General features: G+C 42.0%; 1 protein-coding gene across 1 annotated transcript in view; it reads right to left on the bottom strand.

The window, feature by feature from the left end:
• The window catches only part of LOC149303217 (serine palmitoyltransferase 3-like), a 41,384-nt gene extending 29,046 nt beyond the window's left edge, over window positions 1-12,338 (bottom strand). The window contains exons 1-4 of the mRNA XM_089481580.1: window positions 12,234-12,338; window positions 2,208-2,402; window positions 1,764-1,918; window positions 945-1,093 (exon numbers count right to left, since the gene is read on the bottom strand). Coding sequence (XP_089337706.1) covers window positions 945-1,093; window positions 1,764-1,918; window positions 2,208-2,402; window positions 12,234-12,338 — 604 coding nt within the window. The remainder of the gene's footprint in view (window positions 1-944; window positions 1,094-1,763; window positions 1,919-2,207; window positions 2,403-12,233) is intronic.
• Window positions 12,339-15,867: the final 3,529 nt, after the last annotated feature.

Genomic DNA, 15,867 nt, shown 5'->3' with positions numbered 1-15,867 from the left:
AATGCTGTGATCACGTCTATAATGCAATTGGGGCATTGAAGGGGTTACGCTTGAGTCTATAGGTCACTGATCAGTGATCAGCAGTGACCTAATGTGGTGAGCATGTATTATACACAAGTACTTTATTTTCTCCTACAAAACTGAGTGTCAACTTTTACACAGGTGGGTATTATAACCCAGATTTCACGCTAAATGTTTTGAAGAGTTAGCAGATGTATAGGGGGATAATGTATAAAAAAGCATTTCTGGCACAAAGTTTGAAAAATTGTTTTATTACCAGATTAATCAATGAAATGTTCCTTCTGAACTATTCTATTGGTTGCTAGGTGATATTTCAGACTTTGCACCAGGATAGTTTTTAATACCTAATCCCCAATAGTTTTGTATCTGTTAATACTCCATGTGGTTTTTATTGATATGTTAATCTGAGCATTGTAGATATAAAATGCTACTTCTCCATTTACATCCATAAGAAACTTGAAAAATTTGTTACTGAGTTAACATTAAACTGGTTGTAAAAGTATATGCAAAAACAAGCAAGATCATAAATAAAAAGGAGTCACTGAGGTGACATCAGTAAAACAGACATCATACAAAAATATGTAGGTAAAGATGGTTAATCAGTTGGTAAAAAATTTTTTGAATTTTTTTTTTTATCTTTGCTTGCATTTTGAGCTTTTATAGGCATATGGTGAACAACATGTTTTCTGCCCTGTATAATGCATTTGCTTGTCATAAGTTAATTAGTGACCAAAAGCAATATAAATGTTCAGCTAGCTACTGCCTATTCCTTAAATGAGCGGCGATTAGATTTTGGACCCTCCAGCATATCCATTTAAAAACACGGCTATCAAGGTGTAATATTTAACAAACACATACAGAGCTCTCCATGAATCTATCATGTGTCATACGCAATCAGAGGTGCTCGACTTCCCAATTCTTACCCATTTCCTGTCTGCTGCTGCATACTCCTGCTCCATAACTAATTACCATGTCCTTCACCGTACCCAATGACTCCTCGTCAATCTCTGCAAAGCCAAGATAGTTATAAGATCCCATGTTTATCACATCTTTGATGGCTCTCCCCGTATGCCTAGAATTGGAACAACAAATAAGCAGATGAGAAAGTTATCAATGGCAGGTATTTATTCTTTTTCTAATTTCAGTCAACAGCCCAGAAATCTATATTGCCATATTGGCCACAGAAAAGAAAATAGAGGTGGACCAACTGGTCCCAGCCTGCGTGGAGGTCAAGCATGACTCGCTACAGAAAGAAGAGTCAAACGGACCAAAACCCAGAACAAGAGGAGCTGTTTGAGCTGGCATGGATCCACCCTGTACAAGTCGACTCTTTATAAGCTGTGCCGAGGTCAGCATAAAACATAAGAGTCCTAAAAAAAATAGCAATAATGTTTATGCAGCCAACCTATTCATGGAGTAAAAAAAGAGTTACATATGCATTTGACACTTCCAGAGTCCCTTGTTAAACCTGAAAGGAAAGCAATATAGCAGATTTATGGTAAAAAAATGGGAAATACAAAGTTTGTGGGAAGACTGCTACAGGAAATTCCTCTCTTGACCAAAAATGACCTATTCCTACAATGATTTTTTAAATTGAATATTGTCCATGACAAATGTGCATAAACTCATAAATACATATGGTAACCCAATAAAGGTTGACTGCCTTGAGCTAAAAAGACCCCCTTAGAAGTTCTTTTTAAACCTACATTTCTGGGCGTAGTAACCACGACTGCTTGAATTACCTGTATGTCCAGTTGTAGTCATCCGTCAATCGCTCCATTAGGTCAAATTGGGCACCAGGCACACTACAGATGGGGCGGTTCCAGTTATCCCGTACTCGCATATAGAGGTTTCTTGTATAAAAATTTTCAAAGTCTTGATAAAGTGGCACGAAATCCTATACGAAAAAACAACACATTAATTCATGCTGTTTAATATCCTTTATTTATCACTTTTTTTATATAAATGTGCACTTGGATTCACATAAACACTAAAAAAAATTATATTTCTGCACCAATTTACCAAACATGTGTGTGTATATATTTATAAATTAAAATCACAAAGCAGACTTTCATAACATAAACCCTTTTACATTCATACTTAGAGGATACTTTGATGCTCAGTGTAACTTTTACTCATGTATATGAGAAATACATTTAAATTAAAGAAAGCAGAGGAGTTCTTACTTTCTGCTCTTCCCTTTCTGCAGCCATATGACACTTCTCCAGTCCCCATGATCTCATAAAGTCTCGTAGGTAACCAAATAACGTGACCACTCCGAAGCCTATATAGGTAAGTACAGCAACGTACATTGGTGCTTCTTCAAAGGATTCATTAAAGGGCTTCTTATAGAGGGTGCCGCCATTTGCAGTTCCATTCTGCTGAAACAGGAAAGATAGATGATGATACTAATAAACAAAAAAACAGAAAATGTATTGTAAAATATATATTTAAATCCTCACACATATTAGGAATTTTATTGAATATCTACATCTGATACAGCAAATCGTATATATTTTTACCTGCTGATCTGGTAAAATAAATAAATAAAAAACATCATTGTAGACATTAGATAGTCAAGATTATTCTGTAAGCCATACATACAAAGGTGTCGTAACAAAAGATATAACAATTTTATTGCGAGTAAAAACCTAGGATATCCATCTCCATACCTCCCTAGTGTCCTTCTTTAGGAGGGACCAGCAAATTATTCTGGGTTGACTGGCAGTCCCCTTGCTCAAAAACCAGAGAATAGATCTTGGACAATCTGCCCTCTGCTGCTGCCCTGCTCAGTGGGACCATTGCAAGGAACATTTGTGACCTCCCCAACTGCTCCATTTGTGACCTCCCCAACTGCTCCATTTGCACTGCCTCCTTAGGATGCATTATAAGGCACTGCATGACTTAAAGACATAGAGTGGAGGATATGACAGCATAATCTTATGCAGACAGTGCATGTGGAGGCATGGGGCACTGCCGTGGGTTAGGCCTAGGGCAGCTTCCAAGGTAAATGTCGCTGAGAGGGACAGTCCTTCATTGGGACATAAAAAAATCACAATAAGTGTAGAAACAGTAGGCTTAAAAATGTACCGTATTTGCAAATGCTCTGAAAAATACCCCTCGTCTTATAATCGGGGTCGTCTTATAATCAGACCTCAAATAGGTCTGACTATGAGAATAAGATCCAGATCCCCTTCAGCGATGCAGGGGACCTGGATCCTCCCGTGTTATGCCCCCTCCCCCCCAATTTATCGGTGCTTCTGAGTCCCCGGTGCTTAGTCCGGGCAGCGTGTAGAGCTCTACGCGAATCGCGTAAAGCTCTACAACCTGCCCGGACTATGCACCGGGGGACTCAGAACCACCGGTAAGTTTGGAGGAGGGAGGGGGAGGGAGTGTTAAATGGGGGGCATAAGGCATTTCTGGAGGCAGAGTGCTCTGTGAAATGCCTTTTAACCCCCTTAATGCCACTCTGCCTCCAGAAATGCCTTTTAACCCTCTATATGCCACTCTGCCTCCTGAAATGCTTTATACCTCCCTATATGCCACTCTAACCCATAATATGCCTTTTAACCCCCTAAATGCCAGAGTGGCATATAGGGGTATAAGGCATTTCTGGAGGCAGAATGGCACATAGGGGGTCAAAAGGCATATCATGTGGCACAGTGGCATATAGAGGGTTAAAAGGCGTATCATGGGGCACAGTGGCATATATGGGGTATAAGGCATTTCTGGGGCAGAGGATGGCAAGCCTGGGGACAAATGTGCATAACTGGGGGGGGGCAGGTTGAAAAAAAAGGAAATAAAAACAAAATATTTTTCTCAATCATAGCTTTTATTAACAAACAATTGTTCACAACTTTTTTCCTATAGGGTCGTCTTTTATATTCAGGCTTTTTCTTTTTTTCATAAATTAATATTCAGATTTTGGGGGGTTGTCTTATAATCGAGCAAATACGGTAATTGTTTAAATGAAATACACTATTCTGCTTCGAAAGACCTTACATAAATAGCTATCAATAGATCAAGATATTTAAAGTGTTAGTAAAGACTGTTTGCCAACTATCTGTTATGTGGAGGTAGCGCCTGATTAGTGTTAAGAAAGCCCTGGCCCTTTAATTCACTATTCTTTCTATGATCGCACTGAATGCTGTGACAAGTAGTAATTTTAATAATCAGTAAGCATGCGATTATATTAAATACCAGGAATGGATCATTAGCTCTAGGGAAAGTTATAAAGATATACAGATAACAAGGTCACCTCCTGGTTGCTCCAGGCAATAAATATCAGGTAGACACCTTGATAAGCATATCACAGAAACCGACTTGTTATAATTTTCACTGCATCTCCAGTGGAACTCATATCTTAGCAAAAGCAAGTCTCCTGATAGAAGGCCTCGTGATCTACCTGATCTGTTAAGACTTTCACTACTATTTGCTGAATGAAAACGTAATCGTTCCGTAAAGGATCTGTAACAGGGAGATGAGGAAGCATGTAGTAAAAATAAATCCTTAAACTCCTCTCAATGCGTAACTAACCGGTTATGATGGCCGGTGGTTAATTACAGACCATACAAGCTTTTTTTAATGTTCTAAAGCCTGCCACTTTTTTAAATACAGAAACGATTGGATGCTCTACTGGCAGTATTTAGCTATACCAAACCAAAACCAAATCACAAACTGTAATAATAGTAGATAATACAAATAAAATGGCCAAACCATTGCATGTTTGACAATCGTAGGAGATCAATGGTGGCACTACCAAAAAGCATATGATTTGTACCCTCAGTTGTCCATGGAACATTTAACAATCGCTCTATCCTACTTCTACTTTACAGCTGTTGTCCTACAAACACAAGACTCTTGTGATTCTTTTCCTCCATTGTTAATACTGTATTGGCTCGGATATAGGCCGCACCCTAAAAGTTTGGTGCTTTTTTAAAGAAAAAAAGTTTTTTTCTTTAAAAAAAGCACCAAAAAAACATGCTGCCACTCTACCCCCCCCCGAGATATGCTGCCACTGTCCTCCCCCCCCCCGAGATATACTGCCACTGTCCTCCCCCCCCGAGATATGCTGCCACTGCCCCCCCCCCAAGATATGCTGCCACTCTGCCCCCCCCCCCCCCCGACTTACCGGAGCAGACTCACGGGTGTCTTGCGGGGCTGGCGGGGGACATCTACGCAATACGCGTATACAACTTCCGGTGCCGGGACTCAGCGGATGTGCCGGCACCGGAAGTTGTTTACGCGTATTGCGTAGGTGTCCCCCGCCGGCCCCGCAAGACACCCGGGAGTCTGCTCTGGTAGGTCTTGGGGGCAGAGGTAAAACGCATCGTGCGGACGGTCACCGGCTGCGGCAATGCGGGTAAACAACCTCCGCAGCCGGTGACCGTCCGCACGACGTGCGTGGAAAGTGCTGGCAGGGGAGGCTGTCTGAGCGTATCGGAGAGTAGGATGCAGGTCCCCTGTACCGCTGCGGGGGATCTGTATCCTAACCCCGCTGCCTGCCCGGCGCCAGGGACTGTATGTCCCGGGCGTCGGGCGCTAGACCCCGAATATAGGCCGCACCCCCACTTTAGAGACTTAAAGTGGGGGAAAAAAGTGCGGCCTATATTCGAGCCAATACGGTACTTTAGAATAATAGTTAAAATAATAGTTTGAGAACGTTTGGAAACTTTTTAAGCCGAAGAGCACATCACAATGCGTGTGTCATCTCACAATTCCTTACATTATGATCTCACCCAGTCAAATTCCGATCGACTTTTTGACCAAAGCTTACATTAGCTTTTTTGGTAAACCTTAAATTTTCCTTTTCCAATGAAAAGTCAATTAACAGAGCTTTAAATAATCATGTGATACCATGCCTTTAATTATATCATGTTATTAAGTCTCAGTAACATCAAGCATCAAGACTGCATTCCTTGGGAACCCATGGCAGCTAATCTTTTAAATGGAGAGAATTCAAAACAAATCATATTTTTTCTTTCCCATTCCTCTTTGCTGAACCACTAAAGAATATGTTGACTATTTTCACAAGCCACAAAAACATCTCCGAGAGTAAATTCTAAAGAGGACTTCTTCAATAACCAGGTTTCTTTTGTAACAGTGATATAATAAACAGAGCGGGGGTTAGTCAGTTTCTTCGACTCATACCATTGCATTTGATATGCAAGGAGAAGTAGAACGTAGAGTGTTGGCCAAATGTTTAATCCAACGCCAATAAAGAGCCAATCCACTGTCTAATTAAAATGCATATGTGTAACTGGCATCATTTTGAGCCCAAAGACAATGGCAGCCATTTGGTTTATAATTTCCAACAGCCCACCTTATATTTTAGGATGATGAATATAGTCAGTACTCCTGTTTAGTAGTTTTTTTTCTGGTCCTTTGCAGTGTCTTTGCCCTTTTGTCTTAATAAAAAGCTAATAAAGCTCCATCAACCTGTTACAGCGATACATTCATTCTAACCTCCCCAACACAATAACGGCAACACAGGGGTGGGAGTTGAATTCTTTTTGTTATCATGTGTGATTATTGGGTTATTTTCATTGTCTTAAATCTGTTCCTACATTAGACTCGACATAATCGTTTAACATTCTTCCATCTGACGTTGCTGAGTTTATGATTATCTATATGAGTTAAAGTTGAGGGCAGCAGATTGATTTCTAGTACATTTGACATCAGTCATCCTGATAGGGCTGAAACAACTAATCAATAAAATCGATAATAATCGATAATGAAAATCGTTGTCAACGATTTACATTATCGATTAATCGAATCAATTTTTATCGATTATAAAAATTATTATCCGACCTCAAACAGAGATCGGATTATAACACTAGAATCCTGATCCCCCGCAACGCTGCAGGGGACCTGGATTCCCCTCACTGTCGGCCGGTCTCTCACTTCCGTCTCTCTCCCCCTCCCATACACCCCTCTGACTCCTCCCCCCTCCCATACATCACTCTGCCTCTCTACCCGGCTCCGTTACTGACTTCATAGAAGCCTCAGCGTAAGTGAAGGGCAGTAACGGAGGCTGTCTGTGCGCATCGTTTAGACCCCCACCGACTGACAGAGGATCATCCTCTCTGTCAGCCGGTGGGGGTCTGCATCGCACAGACAGCCTCCGATACTCACCTTCACTTACGCTGAGGCTTCTATGAAGCAGCAGTGAAAGTTCCTGTCAGTAACGGAGCCGGGTAGAGAGGCAGAGCGGTGTATGGAAGGGGGGAGGAGTCAGAGGGGTGTATGGGAGCCACCCTCCCATACACCACTCCGGCTCCTCCCCCTCCCATACGGCACTCTGCCTCTCTACCCGGCTCCCTGGTGTCTTGTGAACCTCCGTGGCTGACAGGAGGCAGAGTGGAGTATGGGAGGGGGGAGGAGGCAGAGTGGATTATGGGAGGGGGGAGGAGGCAAAGTGATGTATGGGAGGGGGAGGAGGCAAAGTGATGTATGGGAGGGGGGAGGAGCCAGAGTGGTGTATGGGAGGGGGAGGAGCCAGAGTGGTGTATGGGAGGGGGAGGAGGCAGAGTGGTGTATGGGAGGGGGAGGAGGCAGAGTGGAGTATGGGAGGGGGCAAAGTGGTATATGGGAGGGGGAGGAGGCAAAGTGATGTATGGGAGGGGGAGGAGGCAGAGTGGAGTATGGGAGGGGGAGGAGCCAGAGTGGTGTATGGGAGGGGGGAGGAGCCAGAGTGGAGTATGGGAGGGGGAGGAGCCAGAGTGGTGTATGGGAGGGGGAGGAGCCAGAGTTGTGTATGGGTGAGTTATAGTGGTGTGTGGGGGGTATTATGAATTATAAGGCATATCGATATTAGGCATATCAGGGGGGCATAAAACATATCTGGGGTAAAAGGTATATCAGGGGGGCTCAGAGGCATATAGGGGGTATAAGGCATATCGATATTAGGCATATCAGGGGGGCATAAAACATATCTGGGGTAAAAGGTATATCAGGGGGCTCAGTTGCATATCACTGGCATATAAGAGGTATAAGGCATATATGGGGACAGAGTGGCAAGCTGGGGGTCAGATGTGCATAACCGGGGGCAGTTTGGTAAATAAAAAAAATGTAAACAAGGCTTTTTTCTCATAGTTTTTATTAAATATGAAAAATAGTTAACATATGAATTAATATTTACTAATAACTTTGTATTAAAACCTAGTTTTAGAAACACTGTGTTTGGGTTCTTGTAGCTTTTATTATTATGTCAGTAAAATAAGAAGGTGAATAGAGAGAGGCCATTGCGATAAAGAGATGAAAGTGTAAATTGTACGTTTTTTATTACATTATTTTAAATTGAAAAAAAAAAAATAATTTTTTTATGCGATTAATCGAAAAAATAATCGACCAACTAATCGATTATTAAAATAATCGCTAGTTGCAGCCCTACATCCTAATATGAAAAGGGAGCAACCTCAGAAGTAATGAGTGACATACGTTCTGTGTTTGTCTTACACACTCATTTCTGTTCAACAATCGTTATTACATCTGTCACTAGAAACGGTACGGAAACTGTGTCTTATCTTTCTTAGAAACAAACCCGGTCAGTTTCATGGTCAATATAGTTCAAGGGGATTTATACCAATTACTAGTAAATATATATATACATACATACATACATATGCACAATAACAAACATGTGCACACATCTTGCAAACAGTTCTGAAACCTGTCACCTTATGTTTTGTAACTCAAAAGACATTTTTGTTCTACACCATTTTTGAGACTACACTCTATAAACATTGGGCACTTGGCTGTCAAGACTTTTTTATTGTATTTTCCAGGGAAAAAAAATATAAGGGTTACTTAAATCTGAACGAGCGTCCTTCTCAGCACAGTTAATCCAAAACACCTTAGGTGGGAGAATATGCAAATAACCAGGAGTACTTATAGAGTAGTACTCACATTCAATGTGACCTGCAAAGGCAAACAGTATACTTGGCGAGAATAAACCTGAAGGGATTCCATGCATTCCAGTTAAAACTTTCTTGCCATGTGTAAGGAAGAACTTGTCAGCATTAATGCCACGGTTCCCCGTTAGACGTCCTGTATCCAGAAGAAGAAACCTACAGCCAGGCTACTCCATCTGGACATCAAGGAAGCTCAAAAATGAAACCCAAAAGGTCCTTTAATAGGCTGCGGGAACTAAAAAAAAGTGTGCCATAGTATGCAAACTATACTTGACTAGAAAAATAGTTTACAGAGTTTTCATTCAAAAAGTACAAGTAGGGCTTCAGTATGAGGGTCTGTATTTTTCTATAAACCTAGGGCAGGGGTGTCCAACCTGCGGCCCTCCAGCTGCTGCAGGACTACATCTCCCATAATGCTCTTTCAGCTAAGGGGCTGGCTGAGGAGTATGGGAGATGTAGTCCTGCAGCAACTGAAGGGCCGCAGGTTGGACACCCTTGACCTAAGGGAAAGTTTAAAGTAAACAGAAAAATATCACACCTTTCTATTTTACGAAAGTTTCTATTTTACGTGTCACACTAATCTAAAATTAGCTTTACCGTACAGATCAGAATCAGCCCGATGTCAGAAGATACACATTTCATGATAACGTCAAGAATCACAAGGAATCCTTCTCTAGATTTGATATATGTTTTATATACGTTGTTTAGATTTTCCATTAAACGATTCATGAAGGACTGTGCAAAGTCAGTATAAAAAGTTACTCTTTATTCACAATAATTGTTGTGTGATCAGGGGTACAACGTTATCTTTGGTGGACATCATGTCCATAGGAAACATATCGCATTATTTAATGGCCCTTTGTTCTATAACATGGTGGATTCCATATAAAAGACAATGGCCTTTGTTGTCAGCATAATGACTAGTGTAAAGCCAGTAAATCACAATGGCCAACGGAAAGCTTTAAGATCATCAAGCAGGTTCAACTGGATTGCAGTTCACATGTTTCCAGTAAGTATCTCGGGTAACAGTTACCAGAGACAAACACTTCTAGACATCCCCAAACAGGATCCAACATCAGTCCTTAAGAGATTTTATATATACTAAAACATTCGGAAACAGCCTTGATCAGTACATCAAAAGTATAGTGTACTGAGTTGCAGTAGTAAACAGTTGCTACTAACACTCCCAAATTTACGGTGGTAGTCCCAAAAACTAGACTTTAGTTCCGGCGAGAGTCCTGTATTAAGGACTGCTGGCACGCGTGCATACATAATGCCAAAATCAGGCACTGCCAGACCCGGACTGGACATTTGGCACACAAGCAAATGCAGGAGTGCTCTGCTACTAAACCATGCTATACACTCCCTATATGCTGATCTGGTTCCACACTGTGCGGCCACCAGCATAAAAACGCAACGTGCTGCCTCTCAAATACAGCCATTGGAGGCACTTACGTAGCACCCATCAGCCTTCGAGTGCCAGGACTGCTTGGTCAACCTCAGAGTTGGGCGTCCCAGCAAAAGGACCCTTCCCACCAAAGACAGACATATAGAACTAACAGATAATGAATGCTGAAATACTCTGAAAAGCTCTGCTCCCTTTACACTGATAACACACTAGCCTGTTGAGTAGACTTGTGTGCCACTGTACCTCAAGACGGTGAGTGTGAGTGCATGAAGTCCAGCTGCTGGTGAGTCCTATTTGTATAGCAATCTATACATCTGTTAAACGCAGCTTTGTGTTAATGTAGGAGAGGGAACTCACTAAAATACTTCCAACGCTGCAGCTTTAAACATTAATATTCCCATAAACGTAAATGTCGATACTTTCTCATTTACAACACTGATCTCCAGTGAAGATAGCCTTGGTGTCTTAACTTTTATAGGTTTTAAAGACTTAGCCATAAAATGGTAACGTTGGCAACGGCCATTAGTTAAATGCGTGCCACTACTTTAAGTCAGGCTTTGGCCTAGAATATGGAGAGTAGATCTTGCCGGGCATTAAAGCCACAAAATTTTTAATCTCACATTTAAATCATTCCTTAAATTGTTTGCTTTATATAATTTTAATTAGCAAAATTGTAAAACTGTAGTTAGATTATTTCCCTGAAGACTCGTATTTTTTACTCGAGACCTAGATATAATGAATATGATGGCTAATTGTTACAAAACCAAAGAAAACACCTGCCGACACTGTCAACTCATTTAATAATTAGTATAAGATTCAAAAAGTTTAGTATGAATTTTATGTAACTTTATAGATAATCTGGAAAGAAACACAAGCCGTCTTTAAAGAATATATCTCGCAGCCCCCGTTCTTTAAAGAAATATTCTTTCTTTAAAGAACGGGGGCTGCGAGATATATTCTTTAAAGACCGGGGGTTGCGAGATATATTCTATCTCGCAACCCCCGGTCTTTAAAGAATATATCTCGCAACCCCCGGTCTTTAAAGAATATATCTCGCAGCCCCGGGTCTTTAAAGAATATATCTCGCAACCCCCGGTCTTTAAAGAATATATCTCGCAGCCCCGGGTCTTTAAAGAATATATCTCGCAGCCCCGGGTCTTTAAAGAATATATCTCGCAGCCCCGGGTCTTTAAAGAATATATCTCGCAGCCCCGGGTCTTTAAAGAATATATCTCGCAGCCCCGGGTCTTTAAAGAATATATCTCGCAACCCCCGGTCTTTAAAGAATATATCTCGCAGCCCCGGTCTTTAAAGAATATATCTCGCAACCCCCGGTCTTTAAAGAATATATCTCGCAGCCCCGGGTCTTTAAAGAATATATCTCGCAGCCCCGGGTCTTTAAAGAATATATCTCGCAGCCCCGGGTCTTTAAAGAATATATCTCGCAACCCCCGGTCTTTAAAGAATATATCTCGCAGCCCTATCTGGTATCCAGGGGGTTTCTATGAGCACTTCATTATTTAATACCTAAACCAGAAAAATACAGGAACCCCAAACATTTAATTATAGAAGAAATCAGTACCAGGTTATGAGATTCACAAAGAAACACTTGCCAAAAAAGTAAACACTTTTCACTTGTGTATATTGCAAGTCCTAAAAGTGGAGCAGTCTCCATAGCAACCATAGCAAGAAGGGTTCCACTTTTGAAACTTTTATACGTGACTCTGTTTCTAAACATTGCTGCTACCAGATCTAGCCGTAAATGTAATAATACAAGTTTCCGAATACAAGTGCTACGGGGGCCAGAGGGAAAGCAAAGCCTTGGTGTGCTGTTGCTTGATCATACCCCTACGAACACATAAAGGGTTAAAAGCAGCCGGGGCCCCGCGTACCTGGATCGTCTTTGACAGCCCGTTTCTTGTGGACAGCCCGTTTTTGCCGTGGTTCGCATGCACCGTGTGGTTGCCATTGCAGTATGCGTGCTTGGGATCGGCCATCGGGGCCAGAGAGTTGGCTGCAGTCATGAAGCAGGGGCAGATAGAGAGAAAAGCACCCAGAGCACCAGGTATCTAACCAGTATGTCAGGATCAGCCAGGGGAATAGGGTGGGGCGACCCGGAGGAGGTGGACTAGCCCTTCCTTATCCCAGATCTCATGCCTTGCCTAAAACGATCACCTTTGCACACCTTTAGGTCTCCGGAAGGCAGATTGCCTGGCAACGGACTGACTCCATCAACAACTGAGTCACCAGCCGTCTGCTCGGCGCGGAGGGTTTGCTGGAAGGTAAACGGACACAGGGATTCCCTGGACCGACTGTAACCCCAGCACTGTACCCGGGGGCAGCCATGCAGCCAGAGCTCTACATAGAAAAGGTTTACTCGCAGAGTGAGTCAGGTTCTTAACTGTGTGATTGATGCACATATTGCAGATGGCGGTAGCTCTCCGGTCTCTCCTATAATACATACTGATAGACGGTAACGAGCACTACACGTACTACAAGTAATGTCACAATCACACTCACTTCCTGGTTGCTGATATTGCAACACCATGGAACACGTCTGCCTGATACTCACCATGTCATACAGGCATGGCAGTAACCAATGAGGAAGTTACATGCGAGCCAAATGTGTCGTCTATAAACACTAGTGATGGGAAGTTCGGATCATTAAAGTGAATCGGATCATTTCGATTCGTTCACTGAAATGATCCGATTCATGATCCGGATCTTCGGATCACTCAGTGTGTCTGCACGGAGTTACTGTTTTCCAGTAACTCCGTGCAGGCACACTAACGATTGGCCCCGCCCCTTTCATTATGAATCCTCCCCCCTGCCTCCAGTGATGTCAATGAAGGCAGAGAGTCGTTCAAAGATTCGGATCTTACAGGGATCCGAATCTTACAGTGATCCGGATCACTGTAAGATCCGGATCATTGTAAGATCCGGATCATTGTAAGATCCGGATCTTTGAACGACTCTCTGCCTTCATTGGCATTCTAATCATTCAGAGAATGTCACCATACTGTTATAAATAATACATTAATAATCACTGCCCCCAGGATTTACATCCCCCTTTACCTGCAACTGCACCTTAAGCTAACTTTATTAAATTAATTAAATTAACCCTCACCATTAAATTAACCCTAAACACCCCATCAACCATGACTGCCCTAAAATTAACCCTTAACACCCCATCAACCATGACTGCCCCTAAAATTAACCCTTAACACCCCATTAACCATAACTGCCCCCAAATTAACCCTAAACACCCCATTAAGCATAACTGCCCCCAAATTAACACTAAAGACCCCATTAAGCATAACTGCCCCCAAATTAACACTAAAACCCCATTAAGCATAACTGCCCCCAAATTAACACTAAAGACCCCATTAAGCATAACTTCCCCCAAATTAACCCTAAACACCCCATTAAGCATAACTGCCCCCAAATTAACCCTAAACACCTCATTAAGCATAAATGCCCCTAAATTAACCCTAAACACCTCATTAAGCATAACTGCCCCTAAATTAACACTAAAGACCCCATTAAGCATAACTACCCCCAAATTAACCCTAAACACCTCATTAAGCATAACTGCCCCTAAATTAACACTAAAGACCCATTAAGCATAACTGCCCCCAAATTAACCCTAAACACCTCATTAAGCATAACTGCCCCTAAATTAACACTAAAGACCCCATTAAGCATAACTGCCCCTAAATTATCCCTAAACACCCCATTAAGCATAACTGCCCCCAAATTAACACTAAAGACCCCATCAACCATACCAATTTATTAGGTAATTTATCTGGAGTACATGCAATTAATTTAGGGGCAGTTATGGTTAATGGAGTATTTAGGGTTAATTTCAGGGGCCGTTATGGTTAATGGGGTCTTTAGGGTTAATTTCAGGGGCCGTTATGGTTAATGGGATCTTTACGGTTAATTTCAGGGGTAGTTATGGTTGATGGGGTATAAGGGTTAATTTTATGCTGATGACTGAGGGTTAATTTCATTAATTTAATAAAGTTAACTGTAGGTGCAGTTATAGGTAAAGGGGGGCAAACTCAGGGGAATCTAAATCCTGGGGGCAGTGTGAACATTATTAATGTATTTATTTATAAAAGTATGGTATCAGTGATATTCTCTGAATGATTCGAATCTCTGTAAGATTCGGATCCTTGTAAGATCCGGATCCCTGTAAGATTCGAATCATTCGACTCTTCGGTTCATTCGACTCTTCGGTTCATTCGACTCTTCGGTTCATTCGACTCTTCGGATCATTCGACTCTTTGAACGACTCTATGAGTCATCGTTCCTGTGTGAATTAATGAGCTGTAACCTGACCCCAGAGTGCTCTGCAGATGACTCACAGCTCTAGGATCAGGTTACAGCTGCATGATTCACAGACTGAACCGCTACAAACGAATCGTTCAGTCTAGTGAACCGACTCATCCGGATCACTAAAAAGAACCGGATCAAATGAACGATTCGTTCATGATCCGGACATCACTAATAAACACACACACACACTCTCTCTATTTCTCCCTCTGCTTCTCTCTCCCTCTCCTCTTTTTCTCCCTCTCCTTATTTCTTTCTCCTTCTGTTTTGCAGTCTTGGTGAAGCCCCCCAATGTTCATCAACCTACCAACCCCACTCAACAGACTAATTCGTTAAAATAAAGTAAAAAAAATTAAAAAGCCCAATCTTAAAACCTCCGCCCAATCTCCCTTATCCTGAGATCTGCCCCTGCATATTCATAGACGTCAGGTGACAACTCTCCTATATAACTCTCCAATTCCTATACCTCAGAATTTCCATGGTAGGCTCCGAGGTCTCCCTCGTCAGTGGCTTCAGATGGGGTAGAAGCCAAAGAAGGCATTTAGTGGGGAAAACGGGGAGGGGGGGGTCAGGGGAGTTTGGGTAGAACATGGGCAAATGGTGTGCATGGTCACATGCTGGTCTCCTGCCTGGAACAGGGGGAGAAGTGGCTCAGAGACTCAATGTTAAACTGGGAGAGTTCTCCTCAGAGCCATTCTGGCAATGACGAGGTGGCCCACTGGATATGTGTGGCCACATGCTATGCTTTTATACTCATGTATATACAATATTTATTTCCTCTGCTACTAGTGCGTGTTTCTTACATAGAAAGTGACGACAAATGCAAACCGTTAGGCCCTGCTAGTCTGCCCCAGCATTAAAATAAGGAGGGTATTTCCATACTGGTTCTTTTAATCCAAATGTGGCAAATTTTGTAGCTGCCAGACTATTTTAGACAAATTGGTGAAGTAGCGGAACCTATGTGTGTTCTAAACGGGACAATGGGCATATAAAACAACATTGATTCCGGTGTTTATACTTACGCACTGTAGATTAATTACTAGTTTTAGCATGATTTGCTCGCCTGGTAGGGAAATTTCGCCAGGGTAAAAGTTACATATACTCTTTCATTGTGAAGAATAATTTATGCTGAGATCTGGTATCAATGTCATTTAATACGATCTCATAAGTGGCTTCAAACTTTATGTA

Source organism: Sceloporus occidentalis, unplaced genomic scaffold, assembly GCF_023333645.1.
Source record: "Sceloporus occidentalis isolate IW3139 unplaced genomic scaffold, rSceOcc1.0.p SCAF_15, whole genome shotgun sequence".
Classification (NCBI taxonomy): domain Eukaryota; kingdom Metazoa; phylum Chordata; class Lepidosauria; order Squamata; family Phrynosomatidae; genus Sceloporus; species Sceloporus occidentalis.
Note: the sequence above shows the minus strand (reverse complement) of the source record. Positions and strands in the feature narration are given on the sequence as shown.